Source organism: Magallana gigas, chromosome 9 (assembly GCF_963853765.1).
Source record: "Magallana gigas chromosome 9, xbMagGiga1.1, whole genome shotgun sequence".
In the NCBI taxonomy this organism is placed as follows: Eukaryota; Metazoa; Mollusca; class Bivalvia; order Ostreida; family Ostreidae; genus Magallana; species Magallana gigas.
The window spans coordinates 35,062,731-35,083,376 of NC_088861.1; the positions used below are offsets into that span (position 1 = coordinate 35,062,731).

Below are 20,646 nucleotides of genomic sequence, written 5' to 3' on the forward strand. Positions count from 1 at the left end.
ATGGATTTTTCTACTGTTTACAATTATTAATTGGAGCACCTTATGTGTATATAAATATCATTGAATGGCTTATATAGCTTAGTCAGCTGAAAGGAAGTTAGTGCAAGCAAGGGCAATTCCTCTTACAATATGTACATTTTATGAATTTATAGTAAGATTTTGTAAGATGAAAAATTTGTTGATTTACACAAGTAATGTGGGAATGTATTGAGAGATATGAGTTAAAGATGGGGGAATTATGAGGTCATTAATCAATCTTATTTGGTATATTAAATATTATAAATTTAGAAGCTAGTTCCCAACAGATTTGAACTTTGATAAAGTTCAGAAACCCATTTAAAATTAATGCTATGGACTATCATGAAAAGAACTTGCAACATACCCCTTACTTTTACAAGGCATTATTTTGATTTTTTTTCTTTTAATTTATATGATTAATTTTTGGTTCAGTTGATGTTTTCTAGCCTTAAAAAGTTTGCTTCCACTTGCAAATCTGTGTTTTGCTAATTCTCTTTCATAGGGTCTTAATTTATGCTGATACAACTAATATGTGTATATATGTGCCATATTTATCTGACCAGTTCATCAATGTATGTGTGTATTACTACATGACATTGTATTGATTTATCATGGGAACGATATGGAACTGACTTAGCATGCTTAAATATATAAATATATGTAAATATATAGTTATATATAATTATATGTAGATGTACATGTACATCATGTTTAATTTTAAGACATACATCTATTACATTTGCATCATCACCTGAAACCATTATTAGTATGAGTAAATTGTACAGAATAACAGCATGCCAGTTAGTGGGTTTTAACAGAAATATAAAGTTAATATGATCATGCATTCATTTAGTATTTCTTGTATACTGTTTATTACATATTACACGTATAAATCAATATTCATTGATTATTATACAGTTCTCCTTTAATTATTGGTAAAATAAGCTGTTTGTGATTTAAATTACAAGCGAATTTTAGTGTCAATTTTTGTACTGTAACTTTTTATGATTTTCAGCATTGACATTATTTATAGCTGTGAAATGCCAATGATTAATTTGCTTATGTTTACCTGTTAATGGAGTCATTATGCAATGTATTTTAGGTTACCCATAATTCCATTGAGAATTATAGCTACAAGTAATTATAGTCATGATAGTACCAGTAATGTTTTAAGACTCTGCAGGACTACAGAAAATGAAGTGCTTTTCAAATATGAACATGAATGTTCTATTTGCAAAAACATTTTTTTTAATGGAAACTATAAATGCCTTCATTAGCCATTATGTACACTACAGTGTCATGCAATTGTATTATGACTGTGATATGTTTCCATGGTTTTTTCTAGATGATCAATGAAAAAGCAACTCTGGTTTTTCGAGATGGCAAGAGGAAGATCGACTACGTCCTGGCGTATGAGCCGGAGGACAATGAGGACCTAAAGAAAGAACAGCGACGGAATACGTTTGAAAAGAACCTGATAGAAGAGGGCTTGGAACTAGAGCATGAAGGGAAAGAGGTGTGGATCTTATAAACTCCAAAAATCCAGGGGTGGCAGCTGACACTCGGTCTTGTTTTTTTTCTACATGAGCCTGTGAAAACTGAATGCAATTTTGTTTAGAACGATACATAATTAATTCTATTATATTTTATGGAAATACCAAATGTAAACTCACTGCTAATGCTTATAACATGCTAAGCATACAATTTAGACAAGTCATGAAGTGCGGGTATTTTCAATCTCAATTTTATTAAGATATGTGCCACAAAAGCTAAAGGTGTTACATTTCTCCTGAGTTCAGATCAGCTGAATTTTTTGGCTTTTGTTCCATGCACGATGTCATCTACATCTATCAGCTGTTTATCATAACTTAACGAACATTTCAGACGTCCAAAAACGGCAAGACTTGCTTCACCAAGGTCCACGTTCCCTGGGAGACGATGTTACGATACGCTGAACTGCTGAATGTCAAAATGCCGCTTGCTGTAAATATCTTGTGCTCTTCTTTACACAAAAAGTTTTATAAGTCTCTAAAAATCAAATCTATTTAATATGATATCATTTTTTTTTTTAATTGGAATATTTTTAAACATTCTTTTATCAAAACTAATGAAGAAAAAGATGACAGCATTCCTAATATGCATGTGAATGGAAAGATATATAGGAAATATATTATAAATTTTAAGGATGGAGATAGTTACAACATCACTAATTGCAAACTTTACATCAGTTTCATTTTCACTTTAAGAAAGTGCTATACCATTGGACCTTTTGTACCTCCATTTACAGGTGAACGACATGGAGACTCAGTTAGAGAGCTGCTTTGAAAACTGTTGGAAGAAGTTCCCTTCTCCATTTGAGTTGGACGAGGACCTGCTCCCAGAGGAGCCAAACTACTTCACTGCTCCATTCAACAGATCTAGGATGGACCAGTAAGTTTTTTATTTATGGACTCCATGCTGCGTTGTAACAATGGAGCACTAGGCAGATTTAAGGTTGGGGTATAGGTATTATATATTGGGGTTTTACTGTTTTATATACAAAGAGAGACTTATAAATGTAGAAATACTCTTCTGGAGATAGCTTGAAGGAGTGTGTTTTGAATTTTGTTTTTAGAGGCAAATGGACCATGTTATGTTACAATGGAGTAGTACACATATAATGATTTAATTTTATATTTGCTTTACTATCTCAGTCATGTTACTAATTGCCTTGAACATGTTAAACGGTTATGAAGAAAAGAAAATCTGTTTCAATGGAAAAAAAAATTAGTGTACATGTCTGCATTATGATGATCTAATATGAAATTTAAAAGTAATTTTTAATGTGTAGGGTGGGAGGGTTGGAGGTTCAAAGATCCCATCAAATTTGATGCTGTGTTATTTGACTTGTTTCTGTACAATGTATGTATACCAACTGTATATGTGATCAGATATATCGGTGTGGAATATATCGACAAGGAGTAAGTATTGAGGAACTTATAACATTGCCTACAGCCATTTCTTGCCATCTGCCTTATATTTCAGAACAGAAAAACACAAACTGAGGCTCGACTGCTATTCCTTTATGATACTTGTATTATTTTTATGAGTACAAACTTCAATTCTGGAGTGGAAATCTTCCTTGTCTTTCTTTCTTGTATATTCAATGTAGGTTTTGTTTGTTATGTACACACTTGTAGCCTTAATATATTCGTGGCTGGGGTAAGAGATATTGAACATGCAGTCATAAGGTTCATTCATAATTGCTGAACTTTTAAAAATTATCATATTTCTAAGCTTTGTTTCTAAATATCTGGCATATTCTGATATTAATATCTCAAATGTTTTACTTTGTTCTAGAGAACAGAGGAGAGAGAGAGAGAGAGAGAGAGAGAGAGAGAGAGAGAGAGAGAGAGAGAGAGAGAGAGAGAGAGAGAGAGAGAGAGAGAGAGAGAGAAAGAGAGAGAGAGAGAGAGATTTTCTTGAAATATAAGTACCGGAAGATATTAAAAATTCAAATTCCATCTAGCTTCACTACTATTGACCGGAAGATTCAGACTTTACTTTTATTAAAATTATTTGCAGATTATACAAATTAGTTAGAGATGAGATGAATCAAACTTATTTTCATCTCATTTGAATTTTTTTTGGGATGCAGCTTCTGTTTTATGCCTTCTTATTAGTATAATGATACTTTTAATTCTTACATATAATGTATATTTTTTATTTATATCTTATTTTGTAATGTTTTACAAATTATAATAATTATCAGTTTAATAATCAATTTGTATTTCATTTCTCTATTCCAGAGGGCAGTATGTATCTCTTTTCATACAACTTATAGAAATCAAACTAAATGTTTGTTATAATTAAATTGAATGTTAGAAACAGACCTGAGTATTGCCCCTTGAGTACCAATGCATATATAATGCATGTTTATTGAATATCATGACAGTAGACCTATACCAAAAATATTCTGTCTTGTAACTGTGCTGTGGTCTCTCTCACTTTAATTAATAATTATTATTCCTAATTAATATCAGTTATATGTTATTTTAGTTGGATTTGAATATACTATACGTGTATTTGACAGCAGTACATGTAATTTCTCTTTATTTTATATGTAAAATATCACAATTTTAATTATGAAGATTATTGAATCCCCTATATTAACTGCTATTTTAAGTTATGGACGTAAAAATGAGTGAACTGAATAAGAAATTGACCTACATTGTAGCTGGTGAATATTAATATTGGACAAACTTTTATATATTAATGGCTCATTTTGTTACTCTACAAACCAGTGTGTGAACTTGTAGGCAAAATGACTGAATATCTGCCAGTGGGTTTATTGTACTAAAGTTTATGAAGTGTGAACTTCAATTATTGTGCTGAGGCTAGCAAATTATTACATGTACTTATAATTATGCTGACTTAATTTTGCTACAAATTATCATTTTGCCCATTCACACTTTTGAAAGATTTTGTGAAGGGTTTAAATTTGTTTAAACAATTGTGATTAATTCATCTTTCCAAGTCAAGGGTTTCGATCCGATCTGAAGCAGACAAAATAACATATGTGGGTTAACAATTGCATTATTTAGTGAGAGTACTCATTTTTAACTTTTAATTAATTGACCTCTTGTTTTGACCAATCAAAGAATGCATATTAAACAGAAACACTATATAGCAATATGACTGCTCCCATGAACATATTAACAATATAGCAATGTAGCTGTCCCATAAACATAGTGATTGGATGGGTTCACTTAGACTAAAAATTGATAACAGTAAGTCAATTACTTACTTGTCTGTCTCAAAAATTATTTATCGATATTAATGGCTCAACATTGATCAATGCACAATTAACATCATTCTTGAAACAACGTTTCTTATTGGATCATGCAAACTTGTATGACACCAACCAGTGTGCAAGGTTTCTAACCCCGTCAAACTCTGCCTATTCGATCAAGGGTTTATATGTAGAGCGGAGCACAGTGGCTCGTTATGAAATTTTTTCTACCACCTCTTTAAAATTGTAATTCATTGTATAGAGGTGGTAGATTTAAGAGATTGAAAAAACCTTTGTGACGAGCCCCTGTGAGCAGAGTGGATAGTTGAATTGCGAACTGCGTTCGAAAACGCAGTTCACTATTCAATTGCATATAAGCCCGATTCTCAGAAACAATAGATAACTGCATCACCATATTTTCACAGTGGTAGTGATATACCTCTAGTAGATGCCCCTGAAAATTTCGGGCTTCAAATATGAATTCAGAAACTCTTGACTTGGGAAGATTTGATTGATTATGTATTTTAAATTTGCCCATTAACAAGAGGATAAAGAGGATCTTGAATTAAAAACAAAAACAATAATTATTATAGTGAAAATAAATTCATGCTAAAAACCCACTGGGCCGGGCTATTTAATGCTATTTTGCTAGAAAACCAATTCTTTTCTTTGATTGCTTTAGTGCAAGCTAGGGCAGAGGCTCAAATGTTTTACTTCTGTAGATTTCTTATTTTTCATGAGTACTTACAAATTGTAATTCTATTATTCAACTATTTTGCATCAAATTTGCCATAATAAAAAAAATTGTGAATGCCAATTTTTTCTGATAGCTTCATTTAGTTTACATATGTCAGAAAAATAAAAGCAAGATTTTAAAATCCTACCATTTATTATGGATACAGTTAGATAAAAACGCCATCATGCTGATTTTCCATGAAAAAAAATCATTTGCTGTTACGTTTGTAACTTTATAAATAATTTTGCATCTATTAGAATTCATTTCTCTGAAAGCTTCAAGATACTAAATGATTATTCATTAAATTGTTTTCTTTTAAGAATGCTATGAATTAAATTTACTGAAACTCTGAATGCCCAACTTAGCTAGGAGTAATTTTAACATACTCTCCAAAAAGTTGACTTTAAATTTACTCAATATTAGTTTAATAAAGATTAATGGAAATGCTAGTGATGGCCATAGATGTCTATCATATATATGTTAGAGTATTTGATAAGACACTTGTTCATATTGTGAAATCATTCTATGAATTGAATAAGACTTAGCGATGACAAATTTTGTATTACTTGTACGGTTTGGATTAATTACCACAATGTTAATTATTATGTTGCATGCAAATTTATTCGTTATTTTATATTTTCATGATTTTAATGTAGTTGATTTATTATGATTTATATTGATTATTTCATTATTGATATGATTATGATTAGATTATTCCCAATCAGAAATCAGTTTGAAAATATGCATGAACAGCTGGCATGCTCTATTTTGAATCTCGTGTAGGTATATGCCAATTGAAAAAGGAATGCAACTTTAGTAACTCAGTTAAAATTCTTATGACTGTATATTTATCAGTATATGCCAAAACAGAATGCTTTGTTATTATAAAGTAATTGACAGTTGCAACTTGCATATCAGTTAAAGGACTCTTGGTGACAAAATAATTAATATAGAATAAAAATTTAACCCCAAACAATTCTGATGAATGCATTAATTGATCTGGTGAATTACGGTTAGAATGCTTGTACATGTATGATGAGACAATGACATTGTATATTTCTGTGTATTTCTGAGACTCCCTATTGATATTCATATAGATGATATGCATGTCTGAATGTTTATAATTGCAGTAAATTATACAAGCCCTGAATTGATTAATTTATTGGGAAGGAATGTCATATACTCTCAAGTTATTCCCTGGTTTGGGAGGATACCCACTTTATATCAAAATACCCATATCAACTGATTTAATTTGTATCATTTTAATAATAATTATATGAATACATGTATATATAAAAGATACCAGTTATACCAGGTACTTCAACACAAAGGAAACACAATGACAGTGCCATCTTTTAATTGTGATACTTTAAAAATTCTTAAATGATGACTTTTATTTATAATCAATGTCATTAAAGTCTTTGAATGCTGCACATTTCAATTTTTTCATTTTTTTTTTATTTTTTGGCTATATGAATGTTGTAGCCATGGTAATACATTCACAGTCTAATTTTGGATTGGTCTTATTCAATTACAGGTTTGTCATCAAGGACAAAGATACCTTCTTCACACACGCTCAGAGGAGCAAGATCTGCTATGAGATACTTTCTCGTGCTCACTTTTTGGATTTGGATGATGATGACGACAAATTCAACAAGAAGTTTGGTAAGATGACAGATTTATGCATTAATGATGATTGCGTGTCGTATATTATCATAACAGTAATTTATATTGATTAATTTTTTGGGAGAAAATTGCTGACAATTTTTTGTTCTCTCTTTCTCTCTCTCGTATTTGAGTTTGATGCAACTCATTAGTATTTCTCTCTCTTTCTCTTTCTCTCTCTCTCTCTCTCTCTCTCTCTCTCTTTCTCTCTCTTTCTCTCTCTCTCTTGTATTTGAGTTTGATGCAACTCATTAGTATCTCTCTCTCTTCTAAAATGAATCCAATGAGGTGTAAATAAACAGTGATTTTTTCTTGTAAGCATTGATGAAATGAATGTTGCTGATTATCTGAAATTCTTTTACAGGGGTCAGAAAACTAGTGGACAACCAGACCTATAATGCTGCCTATCCTCTCCACGATGTAAGCATGTTATTCACAATCACACTGACGAGTTTGTTATGTGGGTGGAAAGGGGGGGAGGGAAGGGAATTTAATTGATATTTTAAAAGTAACCAGTGGCACCTATCTTATTTTTGGAGTGTGTATGATATTTAATTTCAATATATTTATTTATAAGGGCCCTCAAGAGGGTGTAAACACTCACATGTTTACAAATCAATCTACACATACACCAGAGAGAAAGAGCTCAAGATTGAAAGAAAGACAGACTTAAACAATCATTAGTAATACACATATAAATATCTGCATCATCAATGATAAGGTAGATTCCTAATTAAACGCAAGGAATTAATATCTGCTGAAAATCACAAGCAGAAGCCTTTGCAGATTTTAAAATCTCAATTTGATTTTTCTGACATTTATGAACTACATGACTAATAGGTATGTTTAACAAAAGTTGGGTACTGGCAACTTTGATGTTTTGTGAATTGATATAAAAACAACAGAATCGGGGAATTAAGTACTAGAGTTAAAAAAGGAACCTTTGGTTTACTTGTACCTACATAGTTACTCATATATACATGTGTACATACTTTTACATTACATTAAGTCAATGTTGGTACATGTTGAACTATGCTGTTATACAGGTGTTAAAAGTGAGTTCTGTTGTCTGATTTTAGGGTCGATATCACAGCGATCACTCCCTTCTGACTGTGGGGAAGGACAATGACAGGCATGTAAGTAGATAGACGTGGAATTGTCAACCCCAGCTAGGTCATATTCTTCAGATGTCTTTATATTACACTTTGAAGAGGAAAGTACCTTTCTTACTACATGTATGACCTTCCCTATGACTTTGGCTTTCACATATTGTCATTTTACAGCTACATCAGTTTCAAAGAAATAAGTGCATTTCTAAATTAAACTTTTCAAAAGTTAACTATGGTTTTCTGACTTTGTCATTTCTTGTAGCATCATATTTTTACAATCAACTTGGGTTGAAAAAAAAAACAGCTTTGTTTCATAAAGACCTTTATCTAGGCATAGGATATCAATTATTATCAATACTATTATCAAAAATATGATTATTTATGAACATTGTAGTTGCTGTATGAACTGTGGGCTAGGCCAGGAAGGTGGTACAAGTACCAGCCACTCGACCAAATCAGGTAAAGCTTTTGATAAATCAACCGCTGGACCAACAGGTGAATAAATCGATCACTTATCGACTAAATCTGATACATTCTTCCTAAATACAGACTTTTTATATATCATTAAAAGTTATTTTATGTAAAGCAGACGATAAATTGAGGACGACTGTGCTTTTGGTTTCATCAAATTCACAGAATTATTTCATAAACAGTGAGAGTAAACTTAATAATGTTGAAAATGTTTAATCTAATTATTTTACACATTCATTTAAGCGTACAGTTTATTTAACATAAGCCAAATTTTGGTATGTGTATGTGTAAACATACCCGGTACCTGTAGCTCTACACGTTCAAATGCTTAACCTCTCTAATGTTTGGCCAGGGCCAGCTTTTTAATGTATGGTATATCTTTAAAAGTCTGTGTTTTCTACTCGCAGGGGTTACTTTGGTGAAAAGGTGGGGATATATTTTTCTTGGCTTGGTTTCTATACCTCCATGTTGATTCCGGTAGCCATTGCTGGCGTGATAGCCTTTATCTACGGACTGGCCACCATAATGGACGATGTTCCCAGGTCAGTGATGGAAGTCTGTGTACTAACTAAACTTAGTCACAGCTTCAGCTTGGTTTTCAGTGATGGCAAAATCTGCAAAATTTATAACGTTAACCCCAAAATTTTCCCGTAAAAAAAGAGTTTCAAATTACAAACCTTTCTTCAGCATTCATCTGACTGCCCTCAAGTAATACTGTAAATGTATTACATTTGGCTGTGTATTCTATTAAGCGTTTTTGGTAGAATGTGGCTTCCGCTAAATCAGGTACATCGCTAAATGCCATGTATAAGAATTGTCACATTCAGGAATACGCTCATTCAAATCAACGCTAACTTGTTCAAAAACTATTTTCCGCCAAATGTAATATGTTTACAGTATACCTAAAATAGGGACAAAATTTTTTATTAATTTGATAGTAAATAAAAAAAAAAATCAATTGATATAAAAGGACTGGCTTTGAGAGGAATCTTTCCTGTGCCAACTCATATATTATAATCTCGCAACATCTTGCCTTTCAAGGGTCTTTTCAGACCCACATTTCACATGCTGTTCTCTGAACCTTATTATCACAGTACCCCTATTCCCCTTTCAGCACAGAGATTTGTGAGGACCCAGTCATCAGTAACTACACAATGTGTCCGATGTGTGACCAGCGCTGTTCCTACTGGCATCTGTCCGACAGTTGTACCTACTCCCGGGCGACCTACCTGTTCGACAACCCTGCCACTGTCTGCTTCGCTATAGTTATGGCATTGTGGGGTAAGGCAAGCAAGTGTCAGAGTTAAAAGTGTTCATTTCCGAATGGGGGAGGGGTTAATGTTTCATGTTTTTGCAATAGATTGTTTTTCTCAATAGAATTTTAGTATTTTTTTAATAAAAAGGAAATTGACTTAATTTTTTTCTCTAATATAAAATAAAAAAGATGTATTATTCCCCTTTACAATTAAAGGACAATGAAATTAAGCATGCTGTTTGTTTCAGCCTCCTTTTTCCTGGAGTTTTGGAAGCGCAGGCAGGCAGAGATAGAGTACGAGTGGGATGTGGCTGATTTTGAGGAAGGGGAGGTAATTGTATATCTTTAATGGGGAAATAAAAAGTCATAGATCAAAAAAAAAACTGAAGGTGCATAAATGCTTCCTGAGAGAGAGAGAGAGAGAGAGAGAGGAGAGAGAGAGAGAGAGAGGTATGATATGATTAATACAAATTTCCAATGTGACTTTTTGTAGGAGACTGTTCGACCTGAGTATGAGGCTAGTGTATCAAGGAGAAGGACCAACCCAGTAACCAATGTAAGTCAAGCACCGTGTACTGTAGATTCCTAATTTAACGTGAGGAATTAATATTCAGGTAAAATCGTGAGAAGTAAGCCTCGAAGGTTTTAAAATGATCTCGCTTTTATTTTCAAACAGATTCTTACTATTTAGAATTAGCATAAAAAATGGACCCCGCGATTTTATATTCTTGCGATTTGATACAAAGTAGCGGAATCGTGAAATTAAGTACTTGCGTGAAATAAGGAATTTACAGTATCCAAATTCTTTAATCTTAAGGTAAGATTCAGCCTATCTTCTATTATTTTCTTTTTTTCCTATCTCCGCAATGTAATTAAAGATTTCCACTACTAAGATGTTAAATATCATATTTTCATGTTACCGTTTTTTTTTTCTTTTTGGATATATGATTTCAATTGAAAATATACACTTTGTCTTTTAAAATAAAAGCATGAAATTACATTTTGCATTCAATTAAAAGAAAAAATCAAAATATTTTAACTCCGAAATTAGCCTGGTAATGCACTCTAAGTTTTTGGACATTAACAGGTTTTAATGCAAATAAAGAAGAAAAAATCTATCAAAGAAAATTATCTAGAATTTAAACTAAGGAACATTTCATCTGTCCTTAAGAGTTCCTGATTCATATTTTTACCTCTATATTGGAATTTTACATATAATTATGATGAATAATATTTCTGATGATAAAATTAAGTTTTCTTGGAATAAAGGAAAAAAAAAACATTTTTTTTGAAATCCCATTTTTGAGCCTTAAAGTTTGTATTTTGATTAGCAAAAAGTATTGTACTTGTAGTGAGGTTGACAATATGACAATTAATAACACTCATTTATGTACACATATGAAGCAATCTTGGCTTCATAACATTATGAGATGAATTTCCATTTGAGACAATGAAGAATAACTCTGTCTGATTTGTTCTGTACAGAGAGAAGAGCCGTATGTACCAGGTTGGAGCAAAGGTTTCCGGTATTTCACCAGCTTCAGTATATTGTTGTTCTTTGTAAGTTGGTTTTTGATTATTATGTTATTTTGTAATTATTTGTTTCTTAGTGTTGTATTGGTATTACGATTATGGAATCGAACAGACATGTATGTTAAAATTTTTGTTTAAGTGTTTTTGGTCATCTTGTACCTCACAGTTGGTGTAACTTGTTTTTCTTACAGTTGGCATTAGTACTAGCGGCCGTGTTTTCGGTGATCTTGTACCGGATTGTGATGTCAGCCATTTTGTACGGTAACTCTGAGAGCATCATCAAGACACGTGCCAGCTTCATCTCCTCCATCTCGGCCGCCTGCATCAACTTGGTCATAATCCTCATCCTCAACATGGTAAGTTTCTATTATACAATGTATCAGTATGCGTACAGTATTCATCATCATCATTCATCTAATCATCAACATGGTAGGTCATTGATTTATCAGTACATGTACAAATACACAGGTACTTGTATATATACTTCAATATCAATCATCATCATCATTTTCATCATCATCAAGCTTTATCACCTATATTTTTATTGTTATCATTTAACAAATCATCATCATCATCATCATCAACATCATCATCAAATCACCATCTGATGATTATAATCAAACTTCTTCACCTTTCATTGTTTGCTACTGGTGTCTTGTCATGTTTAATATGCATAAAAATCATAGACTGTACTTTACACTATAAGTCTTATATTTGTTTCTCTTTGTTTCAGTTCTACCAAAGAGTGGCCTATTTCCTGACTGAGCTTGGTAACTACTCAGTGCCTTTTGTGTTTCTCATGATAAATTGGATCAATTGCATTTACGCAGAAGTTGTGCCAAACAGGCTAGAATATACATGGTTTTTTTTTACCCTGCCATGTGGTTTATCATAATGATTTCTGAACAGATTTAACTTCAAGTTGATTGTTTTTTTTACTTTAGAACAACACTGTACACTGACAGTCTTACTTTTACTTTTAATTAGAACAACACCGTACACTGACAGAATGGGAGGATGCCTTCACCTTCAAGATGTTTCTGTTTCAATTTGTCAACTTCTATTCCTCCATTTTCTACATTGCCTTCTTCAAGGGGAAGTAAGTGATTGTATTTTATAAAATACAATTATCCATCGTTTTTTTTTTAAGAACCAGTGTTTATAACATTATAATTGATAAAATAAAAAGCTTTGAATATAGAGTAAATGGAAAACAAGGAATATAAAAAGAATTCCCTGAAATGTTCGAGCAAAATCTTGGTTAAAGAAATGGTGAATACAATATGATGGTTAGGTATAGGATCTTTCATACTTTGTGGTTGGATATGTCTTCTAATCCAACAAATTGTGTGTAAATTATCTTCAAGGTTTCAAATTGGCCAGGGGATCACAGTTACTGTAAGAAAACCCACAACAGATTACTATTCCGTCAGGAGTCATTAAAGAGTCTAATATTTATTATGAACCCATTTTTATTTATACATGAATACAAATTTTTTAGATTCCAAACAACCTATGATAAAGTAATTTTAAAAGCTATGTGTAAAACTCTTTTTGACATCAGCAATTACAAAGTGTAATCATATATCAAAAGAGACATCATCGCTATATTGATATTCAGACAACCATGATGAGGTTGTTTTTTCCTTGACTCATTTTAGTCTTGATTGCTTTGAATATTTTTTGAAGACTGATATTCACCTTTTAATTAATATATAAGACAAGTAGATGTAAACATTCTCTTCTCTCTGACAGATTTGTTGGGAGACCTGGTGATTACAATCGTAGTCTGCTGGACAAGCGTCAGGAGGAGGTAACTCTTCTTTTCCACCACAACGGACAATAATCGAATCATTAAATTTTGCCTCACAGAAATCTTATTTTTTTTTCTTTACAAATGTCAATAATTTCAATGATTTTATATGTGTTTTGACAATAAAAATTTTAAGTTTTGAATAAGCTTTTCCAAATATTGAGTTAATCAAGATATTACATTTAAATTAGTACTGTAAAGTGTGGTTTGATTGATTGATATTCATAGGAACCAATTTTCACGGATTTAGTAAAATCTCACATTTTCAGTGATTTTTAAAATCATGGACTGTGGCCATTTGAATAACATCCTGTCAAAAACTATCTTACATTGATGGATTTCCTTATCAAAACCCCCCAAAATTGATATCCATTCAATATTGATGAAATCACAATAAATTTTTAGTTTAAACAATTTCAGTGAATGTCGTAAGTTTTCTCTGTTGGAACTGTTAGTTAGAATTTGCTCCTCTGTGTTTTGTCAGTGTGATCCGTCAGGCTGTCTGATAGAGCTATGTATACAGCTGGGAATCGTGATGGTGGGCAAACAAATCATCAACAACGTCAAGGAGATCCTCATCCCGTAAGTATAGAGCAGGGGGAGTCATCCATATTAAAGTCTTACTCCTCAGTAGCTACAGTACCGACCAGACCCAACCTAACACCAGAGCAGACCCAACTATACCCTTGGTGTTTCTTTCGGAGTTTACTCAGAGTTTACACTGGGTCTGCTTTTAGAAAATTTGTCCATTTTGGGTTTACTTTGGGTCCACAGAGGGTTTACTTCACTTCACTTAACTGAACGCATTGAAGTGTGAAGCAGACTGGTCTTTCATATTACAATATTATTACCTGAAATTTCCACCCCTTATTTATTCTAAATACACATGTAGCGTCTGCTTTCAGGGGTCTACGTTTGATCAGGGCTTTTTCTCTGTATCTACTCTGGCTTTTCTTTCATTTTACTCTGTGTCCACTCTAGTAAACCCAGAGCAGACCCCGAAAGATAACCCAGGGTTTAGTTGGGGTCTACTTACCGTTAGGTTTGGTCTGATCGGTACTGTATAATTTTACTATAAGTTGTTAACATTGATCTTTTTATTTTTCAACAGGAAGTTGATGGTGTGGTTCCGATCGCGGCAGTCGCTGAAGGAGACGTCGGAAGAGAAGGTTTACTCGCGCTGGGAGCAAGATTACAACCTGGCCAGTATGCCCGCACTCGGACTGTTTGATGAGTACCTGGAGATGGGTAAATTGTTGATACATATCCATGGCTGAATTTTAAAGAAAAACATTTGAATTTGAATTTCTTAGGAAAAAATTTCAGTTTAAAGATATAAAGATGGGTAGAATTTTTTTTTACATTCATGGGTCAATTTTAAAGGCAAAATAATTAAATTTAAAAATTTCAATTTCAAAATAATTTTTATGCTTTTTTTTTTCTTGTCAGTGATCCAGTATGGGTTTGTGACCATCTTTGTGGCAGCTTTCCCCCTAGCCCCACTGTTTGCTCTGTTGAACAATGTGATAGAGATTCGAGTGGACGCTTACAAGTTTACCACCCAGTGGAAGAGACCCCTAGCGGAACGAGCTCAGGATATAGGTCAGTGTGCTGCTTATGTCAGTGGATTTCTGTCTGAGACCACATCCATTTGTTTATGATTTGGGGTAGGATGAAAGGCATTGTTGAAAACCCACGGCCAGTCTCGCATCGCTTTAAAACAAAATTTCTCACTCTAATGAATCTTTAATGTTTAATTCTGAATGATTCTTTCACATTTAAATATTTTTATGCAGGTTTGGATTTTTTTTAAACGGACAGATTTGTAAATCAATGATTAAACTTATCTTTTGAATTGATTTATAGTTAATTCATCGTCATTGGATTTTATTGATACATGTTGTTTTATGCGACAGGTATTTGGTTTGGAATCCTAAGAGGAATTTCTGCCATTGCTGTAATCTCAAATGTAAGTACCATATGGATTTTTTGTGTGTTACATGGGGATAGGACGGGGCACTTGATTCCTTTTTACACTACAAAAGCCTGACAGGAATTTCAGATACTGAATGATACTATGATAGACAGCTTGCACTGAGCTCCTGATAAAAAGTGCCTATATGCATACTTAATATATTCCCTATACAACTTAATTAGCACTGCTGTTTTGCAATATTTTATCAAATTTAATGTTATATTAATAATATTTAATCAAATTAATCTGGCTTTTGTAAGATTCAATCAAAATAAATCTAATATTAATTTATTGAAAATTAGAAAATTAGTTTTGCCTTTTTTTTTGTTGGCAGGCTGCTATCATTGCCTTTACTTCGGAGTTTATTCCTAAGCTGGTGTACTTGTATGGATACAGTCCGGATCAGACTCTATCCGGATACACTAACTTCAGTCTATCCGAGTTCAAAGTCCAGTACTTTGCCCCCCAGAGTGTTCCAGATGACCCCAAAATGGAAATCTTTGGAAATGTAACACAGTGCAGGTTTGTCCCTGTTTTTACAGTGTTCCTTAAATTAATTGTAGTGAAAGTAATGGATAAATGTCAAAAACAGTTCTGTATGACAAAAATATCAGAGTTTCGAGGCCCATTAGGGCTGAGAACTGTCTGATCAGATATTTTTTTCATACAAAAGCTAAAAAAAAAAATAGCAACCTACGGAAAAGAAATTCAGTTATATCAACCATTATCAGGGATGAGGAAGCATTTTATTATTTCATGTAAATTTTTTTGTTTACATTCAGATACCGTGGATACTTTGCGGACGACCCGAGCAGTCCTGGGGAGTACAAGTATACGATGGCCTACTGGCACATCTTGGCCGCCAAACTGGCCTTTGTTGTCGTTTTTGAGGTCAGATTTTTTTTTGTTAAATAAAATGAATCCATATTTTTTTGTAGTTGGTTTAATCATCATTAATTTTACCTAATTATGATTAAAAATTTTGGAAAAAATTATGAATAAAAGCTTAATAGAAGGAGTGAGATTTCGACTACTGTATGTACAGGGAAATATTCACCCCCATTTTTTTGGCCCCTTTCGCCTGCGTTATCAGCGGGCTAATTTAAAACTGGGTGAATCCCAATGTCTGAAATTATTCCTCTTTAAGCACAACTACATGTATGTATGGGCGAATTCAAAATTGGGCAAAACTGTTTGCAGTGAAGAAGGGTGAAAATAACATTGGGTGAATATAGCCCTATATACAGTATATGAGAATTTATTGAAGTCAAAATTCATTTAGTCAATATCAACAGGCAATTATAAAAAATGTTTTAAAACTGCATTTTCAAAAACAAATTAAAACTACATGTACATATATTAACTAAAGTAAGTAAGTTTAGTTCATTCAGACTTTATCTGATTAGGTTCAGTGAATAACAATAGCTTGTGGGTTTGATGACCAAACAGCATAATTTGACATAAAGTTTATTGCGTTTGTAAAAGCAGAATACTGAACCCACAGTTACAAACTATCTTTAATTGCAGTTTAAAATGAAATATCAAAAGTTGTAATAAAGAACAAATTATCATTAAACTTGCAGTTCTATGGATTACAGAATCTGTATTATACACATTACCAATATTTACTGCAAACCAACTTCTATTTGCGAGTGAGAAAATTTTGCAAGTTTTGCAAGAGCCTCATCTCCACAAATATTTCTTGTCACAAACCAGCCCTTGTCATACGACTTTAATATCAACAGGGGTCTATATAAGGCTTACTGTAAATTCCTAATTAAACGCGAGGAATTAATATCCGTGTAAAATCGCGAGAAGCATCCTTCACGGATTTAAAAATCTCGCCATTATTTTCTGAGAGTTTAAAACTATAAGAAATAAGGAAAAAAGTTGAACGTTGGCGATTTTATATTCTCGCGATTTGATACAAACCAGCGGGATTGCGGAATTAAGTACTCGCGTAATATGTGGAATTTACAGTACTTGCAAATAATTAGTCATTGCGAACAAATTTGTCTCCAGTAAATGGCAAAATAATGTCGATGCGAATAAAAGTTGTTTTACAGTAGATGTGAATAGTGTAATGTGTAGATATTTACCTGTATTTACCTTTGTTTTTATGGGCTTCAGAACCTGGTGGTGTTTTGCACCTGGCTGGTGATGTACCTGGTTCCCGACATGCCCTACAAGGTCAAGCTCCAGATGCTGCGTGAGAACTTCCTGGCCAAGGAAGCGCTGTTTAATGCCGACTCAATCCAGAAACAGCGGGAACGGAAAAATGCCTCAAGTAATTAGTTGTCAACTAACGACGCAGCCATCGTTTAGTGGTTCATTAACAATGCAGCCAGCGATGAGTGGTTAATTGTTAATTAATTATCAACTCGTACATGGAGGGAACAAAAATAGCCAACAATTAATTGACTATAGTTGTTATTAGTTAATCAGATAGTAGCTGAAAGGAATCCAACAGCAAACAATTAGTGAAATATTTGATTATCAGCTTATAATTTGAAAGGAACATATTTCGTGTATGTAGGCTGATTGTGGAACTGCAAAGCATTGTTTATTCATACAAAATGTACAGTACAGTTTATCAAGCTTAGTATAAATATTTGGTTCTGATCTTTAAGTTATGAATCTGATGTGGTCAAGTTTTGCTCAAACAAAAACAGCAGAAGAAGAACGTCTAAATGTACGTGTAAATGTAGATGGCAGACTTCTCGTGTCATCCGACATGACTTTCCAGGGTAGGGTGTTTGGACGCAAGTTGTTTTGGTACTTTGATGGTGCTTTTCCGGATGTTTGATTAATTCTCTTGGAATACTATGATGATATGGCATGTTTTTGATGCATTGAATCCCTTTTGAGGGAAGATTTCATACATGTCAGATAATAGTTCAGTGTTCCTTGTATTCGGAACTAAATCGAGAAAGCTTTAACATTTTGAACAAAATATAGTTTTGTCAATGATACAGAATGTGTCAAATTTTGTGTTTATTTTTTAACAAAGTTTTTTAATTTTTGTTCATATTAACTGAAGGTTTTTCATGTTATAACCTTGACATCTGAACATTTCATAACCTTGACCTCTGGGAACAAACTGTTATAATTTATGATATTTTTTTTACCTTAATTCTTTGACCACCAAATATGCTACATTTTTGGAAGTAAATTAAGGATTTTGTTTTATTCAAGTTGAGCAAAAGAAAAACATTTCTGAAATATATTTTTCTGATATTTACGTTGCTAGAAACATTATTTGCATATTGAAAAAAAAATAGCTCAAAATCACAAATTAAATGAATGCAATGTTTAGGTATAAATATAATTCAATATCAGAATATATTTCTTGTTATTTATAAATTCCCAGTACATATAATGTATTTAAAAATAATTTTGTAGCCTAGCAATTGTATAATTCATTTTAGTGTTTTGAAATCTTGTAAGTATATATAAATATAGTGTACCTTATAAAGTATAACTATTGCAGTTTGCTTCTGATATGACAGGTTGTCAGAAAAGGCTTTCAAGCAAACATTTTTTTTTTGATTTATGGAGATTGACAGAGAACACATTCTCATTTGCTGTTCTTTTTTTTTTCAATTATTGATAATATTTATGAACTCAAGGGAACTATATCATAATGGGATTGTTTTGAATATTAAGCTGTTCCTTTTCCATGTTGACATAATTATGTTGTCTGCTCTTAAGATTTTTTTTTTTTGCGTGGAAACTGTCAATCGTTGAAATAGTTAAATGTTTCCAAAAGATCTGTAAAATTTGAACAACCCACTGACAGAAATTTAAATCAATGCTAAGTTGTAGCAGACCTGTCTTGCTATGTAACAAGTTGGCGTTCTTGTGCAATATTTCTTAATGAATTCTGTTTTCATGACAATTTTTATATGTACATGTTGGTGTTATATATGTTGTTTTTGTATTGTCCATTTAATTGTCCTAAAACTGTAAAATTACATATTGTATTAGAATAATATTCTCTTTGACAATGTAATTAAATCAACATTACTTTGTAACATTGGCATTACTGGAAACAAAAATCTATACAACTTGATCAATCAGACTTTGAAAAAGGCAATCAGAAATGGATGGCTAATTTAACATTCAATTTAAAAGTTGACAGTCATAACATTATACCTATACTTACACAATCACAACAGGCCTTAGTAAGTCGACTGATCCACAGGGTTTTATATCTGACTAGTATTAGTTCAGGGAGTTCTCTTTTTAACTTTTGTGTTACTCAGATATATTTTTTCTAGTTTTTGGTACTTTAACTATTATAGTATGTACACATGCCTTACTTATGTGCTTCCATCACAGTTCTGCAGTCTAAATAGCACATGTAACCATTCTCTCTATATTGCACAGCCATGTACAGTACGTGTAACCAGAGCCTCAAACAGGTGTACTTCAAGCTTTACACGTACACCTGACATTTCCGTAACTTTCTTTGGGGCATTAAGATTAAATTCACTGACAAAAATTTTCACAATTCTTGATATTATCATGGAAACTTAAGAACTAGCACCATGACAAAAATTCCTTACGGTGAATGGTGAGAATTGTTTTTTGTTTTGTTTTGTTTGTTTGTTTGGGGTTTTTTTTTTTTTTGGGGGGGGGGGGGGGGTAGATGTATACAAACATGTCAAATGATTGTACCCCTCATCAAATGATTGCTGATCAGAATTAAAGCTAATTAAAATTTGGGCATCTACAAACATTAGGCAACATTTTTTCTCAATGAAACATCACATTTTATGGTTTATTTGTTACAGAATCTATCATTACAATAGTGTATACAATGTATACATGTATGTCTGTTCAGTCATTCAAAACATATTGTGTAGTACTTTAGTTTAAATTCTAACACATGAACAAATCATACAAAAACATGCAGTTATGTTTGGTTTTCATAATCAATCACAGATTCATTTTAGTCTCAGTTCTTTAAAAATTTCCTCTAGAATATTATACAATGTATGAATTCAAATTCTATATAAATGTGTAGTACATTTGTACGTTATACGGTCATATACTTAGTTTAGCTACAGTTTATGTAGTTGTACCATGGAAACTGTTTATATTAGTGAATTAATTAACGTTATGGCCCATAAACTCTTTTGATTATGCCCCTTGGGTTTTTTTTTAATACAGTGCATGAAGTACATGTGTGTAGAATGTAATATACATGTTCTGTGTAGATTTGTACTATTTACAACATTATTTTGTTATTAAAGTTTCAGTAAACAAATGGTGTTCTGGATTTTATTCTTTATTTT

General features: G+C 32.5%; 1 protein-coding gene across 12 annotated transcripts in view; it reads left to right on the top strand.

The window, feature by feature from the left end:
- The window catches only part of LOC117691484 (anoctamin-4), a 62,633-nt gene extending 42,015 nt beyond the window's left edge, over positions 1-20,618 (top strand). For 11 of the 12 annotated variants that reach the window (XM_066071872.1, XM_066071871.1, XM_066071874.1 and 8 more), the window contains 24 exons: positions 1,364-1,534; positions 1,903-2,001; positions 2,306-2,448; positions 2,949-2,978; positions 7,063-7,190; positions 7,555-7,610; positions 8,270-8,326; positions 8,694-8,758; positions 9,178-9,312; positions 9,885-10,051; positions 10,274-10,356; positions 10,519-10,581; positions 11,511-11,585; positions 11,750-11,914; positions 12,292-12,328; positions 12,546-12,657; positions 13,314-13,371; positions 13,856-13,953; positions 14,483-14,619; positions 14,821-14,973; positions 15,288-15,340; positions 15,681-15,868; positions 16,129-16,237; positions 17,477-20,618. In XM_066071872.1, the coding sequence (XP_065927944.1) occupies positions 1,364-1,534; positions 1,903-2,001; positions 2,306-2,448; positions 2,949-2,978; positions 7,063-7,190; positions 7,555-7,610; positions 8,270-8,326; positions 8,694-8,758; positions 9,178-9,312; positions 9,885-10,051; positions 10,274-10,356; positions 10,519-10,581; positions 11,511-11,585; positions 11,750-11,914; positions 12,292-12,328; positions 12,546-12,657; positions 13,314-13,371; positions 13,856-13,953; positions 14,483-14,619; positions 14,821-14,973; positions 15,288-15,340; positions 15,681-15,868; positions 16,129-16,237; positions 17,477-17,641 (2,547 nt within the window). In that variant the 3' untranslated portion in view covers positions 17,642-20,618. The remainder of the gene's footprint in view (positions 1-1,363; positions 1,535-1,902; positions 2,002-2,305; positions 2,449-2,948; positions 2,979-7,062; positions 7,191-7,554; positions 7,611-8,269; positions 8,327-8,693; positions 8,759-9,177; positions 9,313-9,884; positions 10,052-10,273; positions 10,357-10,518; positions 10,582-11,510; positions 11,586-11,749; positions 11,915-12,291; positions 12,329-12,545; positions 12,658-13,313; positions 13,372-13,855; positions 13,954-14,482; positions 14,620-14,820; positions 14,974-15,287; positions 15,341-15,680; positions 15,869-16,128; positions 16,238-17,476) is intronic. The other variant, XM_066071876.1, reaches the window with a different exon arrangement.
- The last annotated feature ends 28 nt before the right edge of the window (positions 20,619-20,646 follow it).